At 38.8% G+C, this 22,208-nt stretch overlaps 1 protein-coding gene across 4 annotated transcripts in view; it reads right to left on the reverse strand.

Moving 5' to 3' along the window:
- Window positions 1-22,208, reverse strand: part of kmt2cb (lysine (K)-specific methyltransferase 2Cb) — a 78,327-nt gene that overhangs the window by 39,046 nt on the left and 17,073 nt on the right. For 3 of the 4 annotated variants that reach the window (XM_079243513.1, XM_079243512.1, XM_079243511.1), the window contains exons 3-15: window positions 18,061-18,149; window positions 15,653-15,809; window positions 14,339-14,539; window positions 13,484-13,593; window positions 13,225-13,334; window positions 12,490-12,652; window positions 12,190-12,361; window positions 9,793-9,907; window positions 6,739-6,914; window positions 6,292-6,644; window positions 3,903-3,983; window positions 3,028-3,746; window positions 913-1,032 (exon numbers count right to left, since the gene is read on the reverse strand). In XM_079243513.1, the coding sequence (XP_079099639.1) occupies window positions 913-1,032; window positions 3,028-3,746; window positions 3,903-3,983; window positions 6,292-6,644; window positions 6,739-6,914; window positions 9,793-9,907; window positions 12,190-12,361; window positions 12,490-12,652; window positions 13,225-13,334; window positions 13,484-13,593; window positions 14,339-14,539; window positions 15,653-15,809; window positions 18,061-18,149 (2,566 nt within the window). The remainder of the gene's footprint in view (window positions 1-912; window positions 1,033-3,027; window positions 3,747-3,902; window positions 3,984-6,291; window positions 6,645-6,738; window positions 6,915-9,792; window positions 9,908-12,189; window positions 12,362-12,489; window positions 12,653-13,224; window positions 13,335-13,483; window positions 13,594-14,338; window positions 14,540-15,652; window positions 15,810-18,060; window positions 18,150-22,208) is intronic. The other variant, XM_079243514.1, reaches the window with a different exon arrangement.

Genomic DNA, 22,208 nt, shown 5'->3' on the forward strand with positions numbered 1-22,208 from the left:
ATGTAGCCTGCCTATCCAGCTGATAATCAAGCAGGCTAGTTTTTGGATCACTTCTACACAGTAGCAACTGGAGTCATCTTTATCAATTTATGTTCCCTTCTGAAAAATCTTTAAAACTTATGATTAAAGAGCTGTCTGTATCTGAGGGGTGGTATTTCAGAACGAAAACACTGAATAACCAAGCACTGCTTTAAGCCTCCTTCATGCAAATAAACAGGTACATGTCAAACATCACTCCAGTGCAGCAAACATGGTGACAGTGGGCATCATGATAATGTATATTCTCAGGAAGAGGCAGCACAGTAGACTGCAGTGGTCGGTGAAAACATTGAACACATTGCAGCTTTTTCTTCCTTCTTTGTTACTTTTGCATGTTACATGGCAGTTATACAATGCAACCCTGCCCTGTGGTTTCCAGTAGTATTGCTCTGTTTGCTACATCTCCAAACACTGAAAAATGAACCAAGATATGCATGCAAAGGACTCAGGTGACAGATAGAAGGCTGCATCTGCATGTATGTGGGTATTTGACGTAGAGCATAAAAGAACCTTTATAGTAAAAGCTATTAACATGACATCAAAATACTAAAGGCTTTTTGTTCTTCCAAAACCAAGGACAAATATACATGGCAAGAAATACTTAAAGAGATTTATATAAAATATTTACACTGCAATACACCATCAAATGCACTCAGTCACATCCTTGAACACATCCATATACTTTGATTCCCCTTTATTGAGTCATTAGCCATGACATTCGTTTCTGACTCTGCCTCTCAGTTAAGTGGCAATAATTATAATGTGTCTATAATATCCAGTGACAATCAGGAACACTCATGGAGTGTGTGTCACAGTAGTATTGACAGAGGGGCAGTTGCTGCCCTGCCATCTCTGGCGAGCCACTGTATTTACCACTCTGATGCTCCAGCCGGGGCTGCCAAAGGACTGCCTGGTCTTTGGGTCCCACCCCTCTGGCTGGTCTGGTGACCAGGACAAGGGTGAGCTCACACTGCTATGAGGACTCCATGCACCCTAAGGTAAGGAGGGATGGGTGAGAGAGTGAGAGAGAGGGAGGGAGGAGGGCGACAAAATGCAGCAACTTAAAAACAAAGCCAGCACAGAAACAAAACCTACAAAGAAAAGATGTTAGAGAAATGTAGTGAGCTTCTAATGAAACTTTTTGGGAATTACTCAGTGCACAGCCATCCAAGCAGAAGCACACGAAAACATCAGAAAAAATACTGGGTTGCCTTAAATGTCCAAGCTAACACCTTCATGCAGCTAGTTCAAAGAGCATCTTTACAATAGGCCATTTTTTTAAAGCAAAATTGAGCACAATTGTGTTAGTTGCATTGAAGCAGCTGAATTTTCAAGGTTTATTAAGGCATTATAGAGGAAAGAGTAAAAAAAAAAATCCTTCATCTTGTCACAGCGTTTACATTAATGAACATATTGATCAAACAGGGAGCTGAACCGGCACAGCAAAACATGAACATTTCAGCCAAAAGCATGCTGGATTTGATAGAAGCTAAATTAATTTAATGCAAAATATTTGCATTTGCTGGATAGATCTCTCCAAGCCTTGTGTGAGCAACCAGTTTGGGTCCCAAAATAATTGGGTCCCAACAAAAATATTTCATCAATTGAACTTGTCTGTCCATCATCATTCATATATAGTAGCCATGGGGTATGATCTAATTCCAAATCATAATTTTCCATAGGGAGTATTCATTCTATGTGAAAGGTAGGCTGAGCACAGAAAGACACCAATATGACAAGAGTCAATCTTTAGATGTAAAGATAATGGTAAATGTTATTTGTGACTTGGTGAAAGTTCATCCTCAAAAAAAAAAAAGAAAAAAAAAAAGCTGACTTGGTACGTGTCTGTGGCATGAACATGAGATGAATAGACTGATGAGAATGGCTATGTGCATATTTGCGCATGTAGAGCAACATGCACAAATGTGACAGTGTGCAGGAATGTGAGAAGAAAATAGGAAGTGGAGATAGACCAACATCTAATATTCTGTCCTTTGTGTCGTGAGCCGCAACGCACAACTTAACTGAGAAACAGCTTCCAACAATAATGGCAAAATATATCCCAGTCATAAAAGTCACTTCGAGTATCCACAGGCCACAAGGAATAATCAATTTTCATAGTGCAGAGTCCACAGGACAAAGAGACAAGGTACCAGCTACCTAGGGCTGGGTGATATGACTATATATATCGTTTGGACGATAGAAAATGTTCATCATTTCATATGAGGCTTTATTGTTTACGCCACAATAAGGTGCTTTACTGCTGCAGTATTTTATGTCAAGATGCGCCTTACGGCATGCACACTGCATAATATCAACAAACATGGAGGTAGACGGTAGCAGACATGTTTCAGAGCAGGGTAATTCACTAAAAGATGACTAGCCAACCAAAACTGCTGAGCTCATTGCTAAAAATGGGGAAATTTCTGTCACATGGATGCGGTTTGGATATAAAAAGAACAACGTGGAACCAACAACAGACTAGCTCAAAGTCCCGACAACAGACTTCAACACAACTAACTCATTTGATCACCTGCGCATAATCAGTATAAAGAATACAGAATAAAGAGTAGAGTCAACGAGCAAACGCCGCAAAAGCAGCGCCAAGTGGCGGCGAAAGCGCTCATAATAAAATTCAAATGCAAACGCTGCAATAGGCATTTAACCGTGAAATATCATACGGCCATAGTTACCCCTGATGGAAGGAGATCACTGCTGCCATTGCCAAGCACATCTGGCACATGACTGATGACTGACACAAAATTACACAAAAAAGTTTATATCGTTATGTATATCGTTATAGGGATATAAAATGAACTATATCGGGATATGAGATTTTGTTCATACCGCCCAGCCCTACAGCTACCAATTACAAAACTGTGCTCAGTGGTTTATTACTTGGACTGGGACAGTGAATAAGAAACTGAAACAGACAGAAAGTGCCAACATACATCAATGATCCTTATGAAAGGAAGGCCAGGTTCATACCTGTTTCACTCTTGGCCTCCCAGGAGAAAACTTTCTCTTGGTAATGGCTGGCTTTCCCATGCCAATCTTTGGCGTGAATGGCACAAGGGTTGTTGCTGGTATCATACAACTGTGGTCACTCAGCAAAGGTAGGATCTGGGTCTGTGATGGTTCTCTGAGAGGTGTCCCTCGGACCAGATGGGTGGAGTGGGAAGGAGAAGAAACCATTTCAGCTAATTTTTCGACAGATGTTTTGAAGGGCTTCTGCTCTGAAGACAAGTTGGGAAATGACAGATTGGGCTTGCTGTCCAGTGTAGTGTCCATCTCCTCTGACGTGTTAGAACCCGTAGGCTTAACATTGTCTGTCAGGGTAATGGGAAATATATCCTCATTCCTCTCCTTGAGTTCTTTTGGAGCAGTTTCCAGGAAGGAAAACTTGACTGCATCCTTACTTGAAGGCTGGGGTAGTGTGACTTCCATTGGTTGGTCCATTAAAGGTACTGATGTAGTACTTGGTTCTTTGGTGGTTGAGATGATGGCCTTAAAATCCTTTGTGCTGGGTTTGAGCGTGCCCTGCTCAGGGCAGGCCTCTGTAGTTGCTGGTTTAATTTGCAATGTGTTATTCTGGGTCTGTTGTGCCTCAGTAGGTTGTTGGACTGGAAAACACTCCTGGCTCTGAGTTGCTGAAGATGCAGGAGTTTCTATGGATGTAAGCTGGGCACTAGCTGCTGGTTTTGACTCTGTAGGAATGGAAAAACAGGGCTCATGAGAACACAATATATCAACTTTATGTAGCAGTTTAACCGTGTGTATAAACTGAGCATTTAACTTTTATTATGCAAATCAATGAGGGCCCACAATGCAGACTGAATACTTAACTCCTTTAATGTACAAACCTGGTTTGAATTCTGTTGGAATTTTGCTGACAGAAGGTTCAGTGTCCTGCATCTCCACAGCGTCTGGTTCCCCCAAGGCTTCTAAAGCAGATGCACATTAACAATAATTTCAAATCTAAAAGAGACACTCTTATATAGTTAGACATGACCTTGACAGTGAGCTCTACGATTCTGGAAAGACTGACAACACAAAAGAAAAGAAAAGAAAAACAGAAAAGCCTAGGCAACGGTGTAACGTATCAAGTGTGGACAAAGATGCGAACATCTACTGGTAAAACTGTGGACAGCAGCAGCGGAAGCGCTACTGGATAAGGGGTGGCGGCAGAGTGACAAAGAGTCACAGTGCATTTAACGACGCAAGCTGTAATCATAGGTCACAATTCAGTTTTAATCTAATGTCCCCTACCCTTTTAGTCTATTTGGTTCTGTAGTGTCCTCCCTCCCCCTTTGGTTTTTTACCAAAGACATCAGTGCATTTAACTTGACTGGCATGAATAGAACCAGTCATCCCTGGCAATCAAGGATCCACATATCGAGCCAACATTCTGCCAGACACCATCTGACAGTATAGATAGCCTAGTCTTAAGAAGGCACCCACCAGTTCAATCCACAAGTTCCCATGTCACACTGATCCTGACACACACATGCACCTGCTACGCATCTCTGCCAGGGAAGGGAGTAACCATGACAACCAACATCCCAGGGCCTGTGTGCTCTGGGCTCATGACTGTGCAGCTTGCAGGTGCTCATCCGGTGATCATGCCAGAAAGTCAATTAGGGAGATCGGCCTGCAAGCATCTTCTGCCATCAGCTATTGACCAAGCCGAACACACATTCACATTAAATCCCTGCTTTGTATACGTCCTATATAGGAAGATCATCATTATCTTTGAAAATGTATGTAATTAAATTTTGATAATGTACATATACAGTATCAAAACGAAAACCAACTAGAAAGAGCAAACCTCCACCATGCAGCTCATTTCCACCCATACTGTTAATAATCCATTCAAAAAATTACTGTGTCCACAACTCCTTCCAGATTAAAATTTTCATGAAATCTTAAAAAGTAGCTTTTGGGTTGCAAATAAAAAGGGCAATGTTAACAGTGCAGTTTTTAGCAAAGAAACAGACAGAAAAAACAGAATGTCCTTGGCAGAGGTTCATTCTGTAACTTTAAGGGAAACATACAAATTGCACTACACGAAAACAAAAATTCAATTTTTCAATTTAACCTATTCAAGACAATTCACACACTCCCACAGTGAATGACCACAAGAGGAAAAAAAATAAATAAATAAAAGCACTGTGTGTTGTGAACATAGCAAGCAAACAAGCAATGAATGAGCCAGCATTGCTTCAAGGCAGGTTAGCAGACAGCAGATCAGTGATATAATCACCATCTCCTATCTGTGGTCAGTGAAGTCTGCTGCTGAGACAAGAGTAGGCAGTGGAGCTGCCGCTGGCATCCCTGTTTTCCTTTTTTCTTTTCTTTTTTTTTTTTTTTTTTTAAAAATCCCACTCCAGTGAAGCAGATTTAATTTCAAAATGTTCTCTTGCATTCGACAATAGTTATGGCATTTAGCAGCAGTTTCTCTTGTGTGTTTAGCGCACAAATTCAGTGAGAGCTCCACAATTCCAGAAACACATAATAACAAGCTGACCAATCACAGGAGAGTACTTCCGCCTAACCACAATGCAAGCAGGCATAGACATGGGATAGTCTCTGTGGGCTGACAGAGCACATGGAAATGACACTGTAACCAACTTTAGTCACACTATGCACTTAACATACAAAAGATAAGTGCTCTCTAAAGTAATCCTGATGATTAATTGTTCATTCACACCCAGAACACTGCATATACCACAATCCCAGGAGACACAAGCATTTTAAATATTCAAAAATCAGAGAACAATAATTAGCGGAAACTAATAGTACTGCTTTAATCTGCTGCTGCTGTGAAATCATCTGGCTAGTTGGGAATTCCTAAAACATCTTTTAAGTAAAAGACGACGCACCTCTCTGGTTTTAATCCACACAACTCTTTCATTTCTTTTATCAGCTTAAATATTACAACTTTCAAAACTTCATCAGCGCTGACAACTTGGGTGTTGCGTAACCAGAACTTTGAATTTTAGAGCTTCAGGCTAACACAGTTCAAAGAGTTCATCATATAACCTGGTGGTTGGTGTATGATTTGGACATGACTTTGACTAATCAGGAGGGGAAATCCTTTGTTGTTATCCTCACAGTTAATAGATATATTCAATATGTTGATATAAACACTAGATTCACAGGAGGGAGTTGTTGAAGTAGAGTGAAAAAATAAAGAGAGAGGATCAGAACATAATGTGTCTATAATCTGATCTTTTTCAAACAAAGACCCACCAGGCTTCTGGTCAGACATGGCCAACTTCTCCTCCTGGACGGTAGCCTGAACAGGCTTTGGATCAGAGTGCAATGGAACGGCAAGTAATTCCGGTTCAGGATCATTGTGCATTTCAGGGAGCAGCTGAGTGCCAGGTTCTGGGTCTGTGTGCTTCTGAGCCAGCTGTAGGGCAGTCTCAGAATCTGTGTGCATGGAGGCTGGCTGAGGGCTGCATTCTGGGCCAATGTCCATATCCTCTGCCTGTAGCGCCTGCTCTGCAGCAGGAGACCTGCAGTTGAAACAAACATAGTCCTCTCTGGGGTGGATTTCTGCCTGGCCCGAGTTCTGACGCTCGCAGTCCAGGTGAAGCCACCTGAAAAGGGTGCAAAGAAATTTAGTAGATTCCTTGACCAACATCTCTGTACTTGTATGTTTCCAGAATTAACAAAGAGGTACATGTTCCTTACCTCTTACAAGTTTGGCAGAATAGTAAGTCTTTATGATGCCCAGGGTCCAGGATGCAAGAACAAAGAGAACAGCACAGAGCAGGATCCTGGTTTTGGACACAATTCTCACACAGCAGGCTGGTGTGGTGCCACTGGCCGCTGGTTCGTGTTCCACACTGTATGCATACTCTGCAGTTCTGAAGACAAAAGTGACCAAAGCCATTCAGACTCAGTACAGTATGAACATACAGCCCTGCATCTTCATTCATAAGGTAGCAGATGAGCATGAAGCCCACACAGACACAAGCTTGTTCCATACTCAGCGGCAAGCGGTAAACCTTACTTGTGCTGGAAATTGGATCTGATAAATAAATCCAGATTCATAAAACCATGCGCACACACTTCTACAAGCAATTTTGCCTTATAAATCCCACCTGCACCTCAATGTAGAAGGTTCCACCTTGTGTTTCCCTCCTCTAAAAGGCCACATTTAACCATAAATGGTCAATGCAAAGCACCTTATGAATAGCAATGTGTATTTAAATAAGTCAGCTGATCAATGTTAATTCATGGTTTAGAATGCTAACACTGAGAAAAGAGCAAAGAAATGCAATTTCACCGAGGAACTCAGACATTGATGTGTGTGAGATTGAGGTGGAGATTAAAAATATATTTTTTGAGTGCATTTAGCACTCAAAGCTGTTAATTACAACCATATCTTTGGTTATTGGACAAAAGAAATGATAGGAATATGAATTGTGTATCATGTCTCAGGTAAAACATTTAGAGATGTAAATTTTGGCCTATATTGCAGAGCTCTAACTATAGGAACTTTTTAATCTATTCAAAGTATAACATTTAAAAATACATAGAGACAAAGTAACAAAAATAAAATTCCAAAATAAATAAACATAAAGTGGAACTATTATGTGCATTTCAGGCTAATTTATTTTTATTTCTGAGACCAGATGGGCTGGGATTGATCGAGTTATTGTCACAAATCGCTTTATTTACTTCAGACCGACCCTCTCCGTAGGCTGTCAGATCAGCCTGTGGGCAAAACGAGTGGATTGAGACTCTTCCGCATTATGCCCCGCCTCCCGCCACCACGCTACATCGGGAGCGCGCACCGCAACTGCTTTCGCCGTCATTGTAACGTCTCATAAACAGAAGGATTAGGCTAATATGAACTCAATAAAAAAACAAAAACAAAATACAATGTCAACACATAGCATACAGCCCTACATGTTGGAACCTAAATCAGACCCTGAAAATGAAGTGGAAAACAGCAACCCAGAGCAACAAATGCAGCAGGATGTCTCTCTTTTGTAAATTCACCAGCCATCGTTGGAAATAACTTTATCCCACGTTTTCCACCTGCCTGATGTATTTGTACATGCCCTTGTTAACCAGTAGAAGGTAACCAATCACCGAACCTTATCCCCCGGGACGTCACAAGGATTTCCAAGTCGGGAAAAACTCTCTAAAACGATGCGTTTTTCGTCGCCATGGAAACCAAACGGAGAGCGTGCTGGAACTCAAACTCAAACTCAAACATGCATTTAGGTGATAAAAAAGTGTCGTTCACATGTCTGATGTGGATTCAACACTAACACTGTGGAAAGCTCAGAAAACTCCAAATACCATAATAGCACTCTTTTTAAAAAAAAAATTGAAAAAAAAAAAAAGAGAAAAAAAACCCCACAACAATAACAGTATGAATAAAAGCATACACTGGATGCAAATAATTTAAAATGTCATATTGGACTGGATTTGTGTTATACTAAAAACTACATGCACTCAGACATCACAGACCTCCACGGAGCCATTAAAATATCCTTTTGCAATTGAACAGTAACTTTATCTACAACAAGATATCAACAATTGCTCGTTGAATGTGTCCCAGTATGGATGCTCAGTAAGCCATGACTCAGTAAATTAGTTGTCTGACTACTCACTCAGCTCTAGTAAGATGACTTCTTAAGCATGGAAGTGGATGTGTGTGTGTGTGTGTGTGTGTGGTTTGTAATGCTTCTGCATTGAGTCAACCAGAGAAGCAAAATATAAAGACTTTTCATCTTGCTCCCTCTTCCTTTGTGACCTACCCCAACAACTGCATTAAAAAAAATTAGGTTGCATGTTCAGCCAGCTCGCTGACTAACAAATGCAACATTGGTTCATGTACCCCTAAGTGCACACTGCTTTTTCTTTTGACGTTGAGGATGAAGTGACGCCTTTAAATAAAGAAAAAATAATAAATCAGCTGCTGTGAGTAATTTCTTTACAACAGAATGTGCAAATGCAAAGCATCAAAAAGTAATCTTCTCCTGAGTTGGCTGCATGTTTCCCTGACTTGATTTTTTTCCCCACACGGTATAAATGTGTCCACAAGGGAGGAAAAAGGAAACAGGGATTAGTTGTGTTTTCCATTAACTTTAGAATAGCGCAAAATCCAAATATCTTTGAAAAAAAACAAAAAAAACCCCACACTAATGGGAAAATTTACATTTTGAATAATTCAAATACAGCTAGAAACTTTCTACACTCATATGTGGTTGTTTTTCAGACATTTTAATAGATAAGTATATTGCAAAAGTGTAAAAGATTTTTTCTTTTTTTTTTTTTTAAGTGGCCAACCAGATGCAGGGGGTCAAATGGCCACTTAAATTTCCAGTAAAGATGGCGAGGTATGGAGCAAATAATAATGAAAAGCAGAGTTTTCCGATGAAATAGGAAGGGAAATGAGAGGGGTTTCGAAAAGCTGTGGCAAATACTTCACAGCAAGTAGAAAACCACGACATAGGCTATATAGCTACCTTGTGCATAAACTGTAATTCTCATAAAATCTTGTCCGACTGACGAGATTTTATGAGAATTACAGCTTATACATAAAACACCGCTCAATGGAAACACCTGCAAATTGCATTTGCTTTTATTTTGCAAAAAATATTGTAATAGAAACGCAGCTATTGCTACTTGTGAAAGCAATTAGTCACCATATTAGTGGCTACTTTCAAATTAGCATAGTTTCTTTGTCCCCTTGAATAATTTTCTCACTAATGTGATCTTTCCTACCTTACATCTCCATCCGTTGGTGGGAAGTGAGTCCATGGCAGGTTGCAAACAAAAGGTATGGTACCCTTTGTCACACATATCACACACCAACATCTTAGTGTCCTCTCCTGGGTTCCTACAAAGGACCAGAGAAGGTTATGTGAAATTAAATGTGGTAGAATCATAAATTCATTCAACGATGTTCACGCATATCTTTTTTTTTTTTTTTTTTTTTTTTGAGAGGGGGGTTTGTTTTGTAAAAAAAAAAAAAAAAAAAAAAAAAAAAATTCACATTCAAAATTTAAATTAAAACATCGCCCTACTTGTAGCACAGACATATTTGTTTTGTTGAACAAAAAAAAAAAGAAAAAAAAAAGAAAAAAGGCAACTGATACATTGCAGAGATTTATTTGGTATAGATTGTTGATGACCAAACAAACCTACCACATCAAAATATCAACAGGTGATGCTTCTGTAATATTCCATCCATAAAGTTTTAAAATCCCACCCCCCACTATGGCTTCCAGTGCTGCAACTGGCTTCTCAACCTGCAACTTTTAGTCAAGTTATTTGGTTTTACATTTTACAACTTCACATTTTTAAGTGGTCTGTTCACTGCTGGACCTGGCAAAACCATGCCCTTTCAGGGTATTTAAGGTAACGGCACTTCTTTGGTATTAGTTTACCATCTTTAGTGGCAGCAAATACTCAAGCTTGATGTTAACAGGAAAAACTAACCAAAGTGACTTGGAAACATTACATTATTATCTCAACTACAGTGGCAATACTGTTTTACAGAAATTGAAGTGTACGTATACCCTCTACTTTTATCACAGCCAAATTTTTATAGAAACGCCAGAAGCTGCAGGTGTGGGGATGTGAGGTCAGGGGAGATCGGGGGGCTAACAGAGGTCATGAATACACAGGTAGAAATGATTGAATGACAGACAGCCAGCTCAGTGGCCACTAGCAGACGGAAAGCAATACAGATCCACAAAGCACCCCCCCCATACAGTGATCTTTGAGGTAGAAGACTGTTCCCATCCACAATCATTTTAGCCACACAACACAGTGGTGGAAGAACAAGGTACTGCTGAACTGTATCAGTCCAAGTTCTTAGTGCTGCTATGCTGGTCTGTGGCAACAGCTCTGGCAGGTTCTGACAAACTGTGGCAACTCGCAGCAGATTGATGCAGCTTTCTAAAGTGCCACTGCTACAGTTTGAGCTGACTGTGTGGCATGACATGACGATCGACAGATAAAGAATAAATTGTGGTGTTACTTTTCTGTCCCTCAAAAGCACACATTCTTTTATATTCTGACCAATATACTCTCTAAAGCTCTGTTCACATCTGTACATACGCATCGTGGGTGGCGTATTCAGGCAAAACTTGCGAGGACCTGCGATTTTTGCATCTGCAGGAAGGGGACAGAGAGTTTTTGTTTCACTATCTTGGGCAGAGGTGGGCAACTCTGCTACTTGAGAGCTGCATTCATGCAAAGGTTAGGAGGGTCCCTGCTGCAACACACCTGGCACACATCAGAGTTAATTAGCACACTTGTGCAGAGCTTGACCTCAAACTCTGCACAAGTCTGTTATCTACCCATTGATATGAGTCCAGTATCGCAGCAAGGAAACTCCAAACATATTCAGCACTTTGGCCTTCAAGGACCGGAATTGTCAACTTTTAGATTCTAGGGCTTTTGTGAGTCTTTTTTTTTTTTTTTTTTTTTTTTAAAGAAAATCTACAATAATACCAAGTTTTAAAGAAATAAAAAAAATATATTTTCCATCACATTTAAATCATAATATGCTTTAAAAAACAAAAAAAAAACAACATAAACACCTTGTAGGTTGCACTACCACTTTGAAGAAACTACTTTCTGATTTGTCCACATCATTAAGAAATACATAAGCAACAAAAAAACAAAAACCTGAATTATTTAAATTAATGATACACAAGAAATTATCTAGATACGAGACTAGAATAAAGCTTATAACAATGAAACAGTTTTAAGCTACCGCAGTCCCAATTGCTGTCCCATTCACTCCTCTTAACAGCATTATATGACAAAACCCCACTGATTTAGGAAAGTATACCTCGCAGCAACATGGATTTCTATGCAAATAAAATAACTTGGAGCTAAATGGACAGTTTTAGCAACCAGAACCGTTAGCCTTAGGTATGCCAGAGCCACTGTGCTTTTTAAACAAAGGTCAAAGGTTATAAGATTAAGCTTCAGGGAACAACTTCCAGTCAGCTCCTCACAAACCACAGAGGTCCTGAAACCAGCAGCGAGCACATGCCTGGTAGCAATGCAGAAATTATGTAGGACGAAATGTGAGAAAGAACTACAAGAAGACAAAAACATTCGATTTGAATTGTGTTGTTTAGGTTGAGGTATAAACCGACTCACTTGCATGTCTGGCAGACTTTGCACTCGGGGCACTGCCAACCTGCCCTCCTTAGAGGGGTCACAGCTATATCCAGGCACATCCCATGGTAATGCAGACCACAACTGGTGCAGAAGAGCTGGTCTAATAGGTCCCCTGGGCTATCACACAGCACGCAATTTACATCATCTACAACTATGGATGGCAAAACAAACAAACAAAAAAAAAAAAAATCGGAAAATTTAAGGTCAGAAAATATAGTGGGCACAATGTAATTCAACTGAATTTCTCGTTTTTATTGTAAATAATTGCATTTAACTTACATTTGTGAATTGCCGATTCAATATGTTCTGGGCAGAGGAGTGACAGACTCCTGAAATCCTGAAAGGTCCCAGCTGCCCCTGCACAGGGGTAATGGTAGAGTTGAGCACATCCTTCAGCACAGCACTTAATGGATGCTCCAAGGCGCTTACAGTATGCACAGTGCTGTGGAAAGAACAAAAAATGTCAAAACATGCCAAAATGTTCTCATTCTGCAACTACATTCCTACAAACATTACAGAAAATCTTCAAATTATGCAGGAATGACTCACAAAGCTCTTTCAAAAGCTTTATCCTTTAATGTCTGTGTAGAAATATTGATTCTCATCTCAGCAAACAGGCCCCTGCAAAATGTTTCAGATCCCTAATAATCACAACAGTAGAGCCAAATCCAGTCCCCTTTTCTCTCCGAGAGTGTCTATTGATGGCCAATCTGAAGATCAAGTGGCAGAACTGTAATTCAGCTCTATGACCAATGTGCTGCAAATACAATGAGAACTGTGAGCAGCACCACTGCTACTGCTTGGATCTAAGCTGCCACAAGAGCTCTGCCCCATTGAGTGGCATGACCTTTTCCATTTCACAGCTGAGAGATCCACACTGCTTCGCTGACCTTTACCAGTCAGTCTGATCCATCAGCTTTTCTGTGCTTCAATAAAGCAGGCCCTCCCTCCTGCCTCAACACATCAAGATGGTGTTAACACCCATTAGTCCATGGATGGTCTCCCTAGACTCACCTTTGTGCTCCCTGAGTCAATGGCTCTGTCCACATTAAGCAGAGATTGTCCCTCGCCCTCACAAACACCATCAGACCACAAGGCACAACTCTGATGTGCCCAACATTGCCCTGCAATTACAAATCACAACAGACACAAGGATGCATGATCAATAAAAAGCAATAAAAAGACAAAGACAATCAAGACTAATTCTGTAATAACAAAAACTTCAGTCTCCATTAATTGAGAAGACAATACTATAAAGGATTATTAGTCCCACCTGACTCAAAGAGAGACTGGACTTTAAAATCTTGTGGAAGTCCAACATGAGAAAGCTCATCCCAAAACCGACTGGTTGGATCTGGTTCTTCCTGGCAGGTTTCAGATCCACTGCAACAAAAACAAAGTTTGGCAATTTATTTATTTAATTTTTTATATATATATATATATATATATATAAAAGCAAAGAAATCACGACAATGATTACAAACTGGGATGAAATATTAGAGAGCAGTTAAAGGCTGCGGGGAAGTGAAAGAAAATTGCTTTTGCATGTGCATAAGAGGCTAGCTGTTCCTTTTCATAAAATCTTTTAAGAGATGTTTCTCTTAGTCCCAAGCTTGTCAGGCTTGACCTAGTGAGCAGCATAACACATGGAAAATGAGGAAGAGGGCACATTAGCATTTTAAAAAGATCTGACCCAATGAGTTTTAGCAAGATGAAAAGACTTACTGAAAATCTCCAAATCAACAGATGTATGTGCATGAGAGTTTTGCAAGAAGATCTCTGTATGATGAAACATCAAAATGGAATCCGATTTTATTGATTACAGTTCATTTAGTCATTGAAACTTTTCACCATGTTTTCCTGTCATCCTGCAGCTCTTATGCCAAGTATATAATTACTAATTTAAGAAGGGGGAAATGTCAAACACTACTTTCTAGGAAAGTGGATAAAAGATAATCTTACCTGAAAATAAATCAAAATTTGCTAATCTATTTTGCAAAAGATTAGAATAAAAGGGGCTCAGTCAGAACAAGAATAGAAAAAAAGGCAAGTCGTTCATTATTTTAGTCCACTCACCAACGTTGCACCCAAACCACTTGTTACACCAGTGTCAGTGAGGCCTACTTACTTTTCCTTCTGTCCTGAGGTGGTGTCTTCCACCATATCTGGCTGAGTGGTTTTGTCACCATCCCTGCTGTCGCTTGTTGAGCCTCCTTCACCGTTATGGCTGAAGAGTGTTTCATGCTGTGATGTGATGTCAAATACTTGCAGATCCCCCTGACCCAGAAGACTACGACCACCGCAGTAACAGAAGGCACAAAGACGCTCACTGAAACAGAAATGGGCGGTAGACAATGTTTAATTATATATGCCTTTTGTGCAAAAATATAGTGCCATGTGTGTCACTATATATTAAGGTTTCCCTTTCTTGTAAAAGCACTATGAGTGGCAACACATACTTCTCTGCATGTTTCCAAACCTTTTGTTATAGACATTACCCAGCAATGCCTGGTTACAATTTTATGATTAAATGTCTTAATCAGATTTTATTTGGTGTACTTTTCACACCTAGCTGTACTAAAATTTGATGTGAGAAAAATAGTTATTTCAACTACATTAATTCGAGATGAATAAATCTCCACTGTCTTTTAAAGTAAAACAAATTAATCACAAAAAAACAGGAAAAAAAAACACCCAACGTTCGTGGTCACAGAAATATTTTAAAAAGAGAAAGCTATCTTGAAAGTGAAGCACATTTTTAAGTGAAAAGATGGTGTTGTTAATTAGATCTCCTTAATAAGGTCCCATGAGATGCTACTGACCTGCCCTCCATCACTAATATCACAAGCATAGACAGGGTAGAAGATTGATTACAACCTTTAAGAAAGTGGCACCTGGAAAGAGAGAGCTGCATCTACCAGCTGATGATTTCCATTTAATCCATCTAAGATTTTGTACACAGAAAGCATATTTTAAATCTTGCAGAAACACACACCTGCATATATGTGCTTAAGTATGTGCATAGCTACACACAATCAAACACATTCTTCCCAATTTTTAAAACAACTGGGGGTCGGTGGAACTCAACTTAACTTTTTTATTGAAGCCAATTAAAACAACCACAGTTGAACCAAAGTGCTGTACTTAATCAGCCAGAGCAACACAAGAGAATAAAACAATAGGAGATAAATAATACAATCAAACAAATTTTCCTGCTTCTGAAACAGTTTGCAAACAAATAACAATTCTAAAGAATAAGAAAAAATAAAAAAAATAAAAACAAAATAAATACAAAATAATAAATAAACCAAACAAATAAATAAAACCAAACCATAGTAAATTAACCACAGACAGTTTCACACTGGGGTGAAAGCCAAAGAATAAAAATGGCTTTTAGGATGAATTTTAAAACTGAACAGTGAAAAAGCTTCATGTCTCTGACCTGGTTTTGATTTCTCTACTCGATGGGACAGATGGTCCCGCCGGTCCAGCTGAACTCTCTGCTGAAAGGTTCTGGACCAGTGGGGAAGAGGGCTTGTCTTCCTCTGGTACCTCAGTGGTCACCACCTCCATAGTCTCCAAGGGTTGTACTTGTGTTTCTAAAAGTAATTTTAAAAAAAGTAAAAATAGAAATGATGAGTTAGTCAATCAAGAAACAACAAAGCATTACATTCTTTCAGTGCATCTGTGAGCATTGTCATTTCAGTTTTGGCATGTGTACTGATAGCAGCTCCTCATCTAATTGCCAATTATGACAAATCAGCATACAGCATCTGACTGGAACCACAAACCACTATAGGGCAGGTTGGTTGTATTCTAGTCAAATTCCTTTGAATTACCACTACAACTTTTATTACTGATACATATTTAACACACACAGTCAAGCTGTGATGACAGCAAATCCACTTGAATCATAAAACTATTGAAGAGAAAGACAACAGTTTAATATGCATGTGTCAAGTATTCGTCTCTAAAGTTTAAATAGTTTTATTTCGGCCATTTGTACTAGAAAATCCATTGCTATGTAAGAGTTTGCAAAAGGATCCCTGACTAACTGTTTACTTGAACCAGTTTTAATCAGAATAATAATTCAATTAAAATTTGTGTAAACACCTGAATTGGATCAAGCTGTGTTGATCTGGCTCAGTCAGAAAGAGCTTTAGATAATATATTCTTTCTTTGAACAACATAAGAATGATAAGTCACCTTTAGTTAAAACAACTACCGGTACTGTAAATGTTGTTGAAACACAGTTTCATCCACCGCATCATGGTAGGTGCAACAGCTATATTCATTCACTATAAATTAGGAATAAAGTTGGGAAAAGAGATGTGATGTGAGAGATGAGAGATATGATATATGATATGATATATGATATGATATGATATATCATATGATATGATATGATATGATATATGATATATGATATGATATATACTGTGTGGACACTAAGATCCAAACGACCCTAAGGTCCAGAAGTTATCCACTGATGTTTTAACTTATGTTTTTATTTTTCTGGTTCCATTGAAGAGACAGAAGCTACAATCTACAACTTAGAGCTTAGGTTTTTGCACAGAGTGGTGAATTGGGGAAGTAATAATTTATGCTGTGAAAGATGTGTGTGATTATGTGGGTGTTAAAGAGTGATCAGGTGTGTTATTGATCTCTGATGTTTTATACACGCTCAAAATTTGCTATTATGTAAAGCACTTTGAGCTACTTTTGTATGAAAAGTGCTTCATAAACAAAGCTCAATTTGATTTGACTATTTGTACAGCAAGTAGATGGAAAAGTGGGTCAGAGACATTGGGATGGAACCAGGCTGGCCACATTTATGTGCGGCTGCTATGCTACGTGATTGTAACTCCATGCCCAAAAGAGAAGCATTCAGCAATAACAAAACTAGTCAATTTTCCTTGTCTGTCTGGGTGGTTGTTTTGCTCCTGAAATGCAACATTTTTATGAGGGTTTAATACAAATGCTGCTCAGGTCTGTTGCCTCCACTGTTGATAAAAGAAAAAAAAACCAGAACAAAACAAGAAAAAACATCTGTTAAACTTTCCTACTTCAGCTTCCAAACCCAGATTGGGATGTGAAGATGGGGGGTTTCTTGGCTAGAGTCGCAGCTAACTTCAGGAAAACCGGAGCATTTGCAAATTTGGAACATAATCCAATTGGATTCAGAATCACAAACATCACTGAGGAAAGACTACTGCTCTATTTTTTGCTTGTTTGTTTCTAAATTAAAGCTTACAGACAGTACACAAATCTCTTATTGGAGTGAAAAAAATGCTATTTCTTGTACAACATAAACAAAAAAAAACAAAAACAGAACGAAACAAAAACAAAAACAAAAAAAAATCAATTGCTGGCATGAGCTAAAATGCTTCACAAAAAGCAGAATACCCCTAACAGATTCCCAATACCTTCAGAACAGCAACACAGAAGCACTGAGATGTATGAGAATGGAAAGCCCTGTCATATGATGCGATGTACACATAAAAAAGCACATAAATGAGTCTAGAGAGACTGATGGGATTTTAAAAAGCTTTTAGAGGGCATTTGCCTTGGGCTTTTTCCCACTGCACCTCAATACAATCTCAGAGCAGGAGGAGACATGGAAATGGTAAGGAGGGAAAGGGGGAGGGGGGGCTAATGTAGCTTCAACATTCAAGTTTTTTGAGCTATTCATTTATAGTTGTGGAGACGCAGCGTGTGGCACTAAAAAAGCTCTTGTCCATTGTTCATTCTTGTTGCATGAGGATACCTGGCTGTGTAACCTCTAGCCTATGTCACTTAATAAAAGCAATATACGCATTATGGATTTAAAATGGATCTGTACAGTCTTACCTGCATCCTGAGGGTCAGTGGACTCCGTTAGCTCAGTCCCATCCATGCTGTCCTCCTCATCCACAACAACTCTCCCCCTGGTGCGACCCCTAAAGCAAGGAAGACACATGAAAAGAGAAAGTGATGAAAAAAAGAGCCCCGAAAACCTGCCATAGACCACCTCAGGAAGAGACTGACAGTTTAGTCATAAATTAGTTAAATATAATCACAGCTGCAAGTGGTTTTCAATGAGCACTTGAGGCACTAGGCAAGGCAAATAGTAGGCAGTGGTACAGGAATGTCTATCAAGTGTACGTGGGTGAGAGGGTCACATAATTTATGGATAGTTACTCAATTTTAACTCCTAGTATCGACAGCTAGTTGAACTGGGAATTAGAACTGAGCAATCATCCACACACTGTGACACACTTTTTAAGATAAGAAGGTTCTAACACATTAAAAAGCTAAAGATAATATAATAGTTATTTATCAAGTCTTACAACTATTCCCAGTTGTTAATTTCAGATTACAGTGACGTATCATTATCATACTGTATGTAATCCACAGTTGATTTAATTGTTGGGACCAAGATACTTTCTATTCTATTTTCACTTAGCAGACACTTTTATCCAAAGCGACTTACATACACACTCATAGCCCGATAGGCACATCAGGGGGCAACATGGGGTTCGGTGTGTTGCCCAAGGACACTTCGGCACATAGTCAGGGGAAGCCTGGAATCGATCTACCAACTTTCCAGTTGCAAACCAACAGCTCTTCCCTCTTCCTCTACAGTTGTCAATTGACTTCAATTTGTGTGCAGTTAAGACCATTTAATTATTTTCCCAGTATTGTTCTGCAGTAAATTAAAGCATTCATCTACAGCCACAATGCACAGCCATTGATCATTTTATCCTTTGAGTGTAATGAAGTATTTCTGATTCAACAGTTTCAGTATGACGCAAAGCAGACCATATTACTCTTTGACAGCAGAGTAACACTGAAGCACCAAGACCACCACAAACCCTACAAAGATCAGGCAGCAGCTCAGATTGTTCCACATATCCCTCAGATACTTGCTGGCCCAAGGAGGCACCAAAATACTGAAGACTGTAAACATGTTTAAAAAGGAGCTGTGCAAAGCAGCCACATACAATTATGCCTCGACATTGAAACTACTTGGGTGCTTGATAACAATTTTCCACTTGATGTCAAAAACACCACAGCTGAGTATGTAAAAAGATGGTCAGGGCTCAAGATTTGACACTGTTGAATTTTGTGACCATTTTCAGGTCTGTGAAGCAAAACTTCAAAATGTAACTCTTTTAATCTATTTTCACATATAATAAATCACAAGTATGGAGCTTGGGTTATCCTGTGTAGGATGTGCTCATATCTGTCTTGAGAGAGTGAGAGAACAATATGTTTATGAGACTCCATCATCACTGCAAAAAGCTTTCTTAGGACAAAAATGTGTAGGCTGTCAATCTGTCTAATATTAAATGCAATCTTAAAAAAACAACAACATTGTGGTGGTAAGTTCAGGTTAAGCTGTGCTTAATAACAGCAGTGCTTCTAGTTGTCATTTTCAAAGAAAAAGGGTCAATAATCTTGTTTACTAGTAAATTAGTTTTTGTTTTTTGTTTTTTTTACTAGCTGATAAATTATAAAGCTACATTTTATAAGTGACGTCTCTAAAATATTTTAATTAAAAACAAGAATAATTCAGATGTTAATAGCAGGAGAAAAACAAAAATGAAACTAACCAAAAGAACAATTTTGAAACTGACTTTCTTAGGTCTTGGCAGAAGTCCTGCCACTTCAGAAATGATGAGATTCAGTCATAACAACCCAGCCTTCATTAACCCTTTAAATCCAACCATGTCACCAGAGACAGAAGTCTGCGTTCCTGCTCTGCTCACTTCCCCTCCCCCACATAGACAATCTTGTGATATCCTGTAAATCCTGTATCACAGTGGAAAGATCAACTTCTTACCTTTCAAAATCTGTTTGAAATATAATGGCAGTGTGATTGGTTGAGAATGAATCACTTTAATCTGAACTATGCATGGCACTTTCTGTCACTAGCAACATAACCGGATTTAAAAGAGTTAAAGCTCAGATTCTTACTCTACCATCACTGACATGCCGATTAGCTAGATGTACATTGTCAATTTATAAGCCAACCATTACGAGATTTGTAACTATATGCCCACATGCCAACGTATGCAGTTATGCACACCCTACTTATACTCTCAATTTACATACACTAAAGACAGATCTGTTATGTGAGCATCCTCAAATGCGAGCTCAGTTAAACCAATTTTGGAAACAGCACATTAACAGGACGATTATTATAAAGATTATTATAAAAAATTAAATAGCAACGTCAACTGTTAGCATGCTAAGTAGAAAGAGCAAACACAGTCCAAATAAGAGAAGCGTGTCTCAGGGGTACTTCAAGAGGATGCTTTGGGTTGGAAGTAAAAGAGGAGAATGGGGGTGGTGGAGTAATTTTCAGTGCCACTGGAGAGAAAAATCCCAAATGGCTCGATGCCAAATCAATCCCTCCCTCTCAAGAACTTCCACTGGGAGCAAACCTGAAACACAAGAATGACAGGAACCTCTAGCAAAAGTGTTTCAGTGTTTCCCCTACTATTATATTGTGTGTGTGTGTGTGTGTGTGTGTGTGTGTGGTCCCCAAAGTTCATACCTTGTCCTTTTATTTATATATAGATTTCTCTCACTCGTTCTCACTCTGTCTCTCCTTATACATTAATATGTAAAGATAGACAGATAGACAGACGGACAGATTTATAATTCATTTATATATGGCATAAGGTTCCAGAATTATCAATTACTGAGAACTTTTTCCATGAAGTATTCAACTTAGTCAAATTCCAAAAATGAAAAGTAAAATGCAAAACATTGAAAGAATTTACTATCCCACTAACTCACAGTGTAGTAATTCTAATGAAAAAAACAAACAAAAAAAACCTTTCATTTAACTGAGTTTGAAGCTTTGCATCTGGCTTACAAAACAATAACTCAAATGGCTCCTGTCTACCTTCACTCCTTAATTTAGACCTACACTCCGTCTTGACAGCTATGTTCCACCAGTGAGAGACGCCTTGTGTTACCATGAATACGTGGGACTAAATCACTAGCCAGCTTTTTCCTCTGTTGTGCCACAATGGTGGAATGATCTCCCAAACTCTGTTCACTCTGCAGAGTCCTTGTCTACTTTTAAGAGCAAGCTGAAGACTCAGCTCTTCAAGGAGCACTTCCACACTTAGTTTAGCTATATTTGTCAGAAAGTTGGAGAACTTGCTGTTGGAGATGGAGTTCTTTGCAACAAACTTTATAGTATTAATTATTTGTATTTTAACATAGGCGATATTATGGGGTAAAAAGGGAGTAAACATTATTTTTAAATAAAAAAAAAAAAAAAAAAAAGCCTATAGCACTTCATGTAAGGACCTGTGTCATGTAAGGAAAGTCCACTAGCACTTTCCTACGATGTCCTCTACTGTTTGATTTTGTGCTTGTGTTGCTCTCACTCATATGTAAGTCACTTTGGATAAAAGCGTCTGCTAAATGACTATAGAATAGAATAGATTTGAATGTAGCAGTGTGAGGAAAATACAAACCGTTAACCATAATACTATTCAGGCAAATTCAAAATAAAGATGCAACAAACTGAAAAAAAGAAGTATTATTGAGAAAGATTATTTGAACAAATAGAAATCCAACAATGAATCGATACAACTAGACACTTGTGTCAGTTGCAGAAAAGATTTTTAAAAAAAAGAAGGCTTGAAGATTAGCAAAATATGAAAAAGGCCTGGCAAAGCATCACAAAAGCGAAAACTCAGTCTTAGACAAGTTAACACAAAGGTCTTGAAAAAGGTTCTGTACAAAAATGTCCATGATTGCTAAATGTTTCATATTCTGAATTCTATTTTAACACATAAAATAAAGCAGAGCCTCATTGTGATCAGTTATAAATTTATTACTAAGCTCAGTCTTTTTCATATATTTATGGACCTAGATGCATCATGGTTACAGCCTTCACTTTTTATCTAAGCTAATAATATTTATTGTGTACTCTGCAGACAAACTCAAATAGAGGAACAAACAGAAATTAAAGTCCCAGACAAGAACGCAAT

The sequence above is a fragment of the Telmatherina bonti genome (assembly GCF_933228915.1).
Source record: "Telmatherina bonti genome assembly, chromosome: 7".
Classification (NCBI taxonomy): Eukaryota; Metazoa; Chordata; class Actinopteri; order Atheriniformes; family Telmatherinidae; genus Telmatherina; species Telmatherina bonti.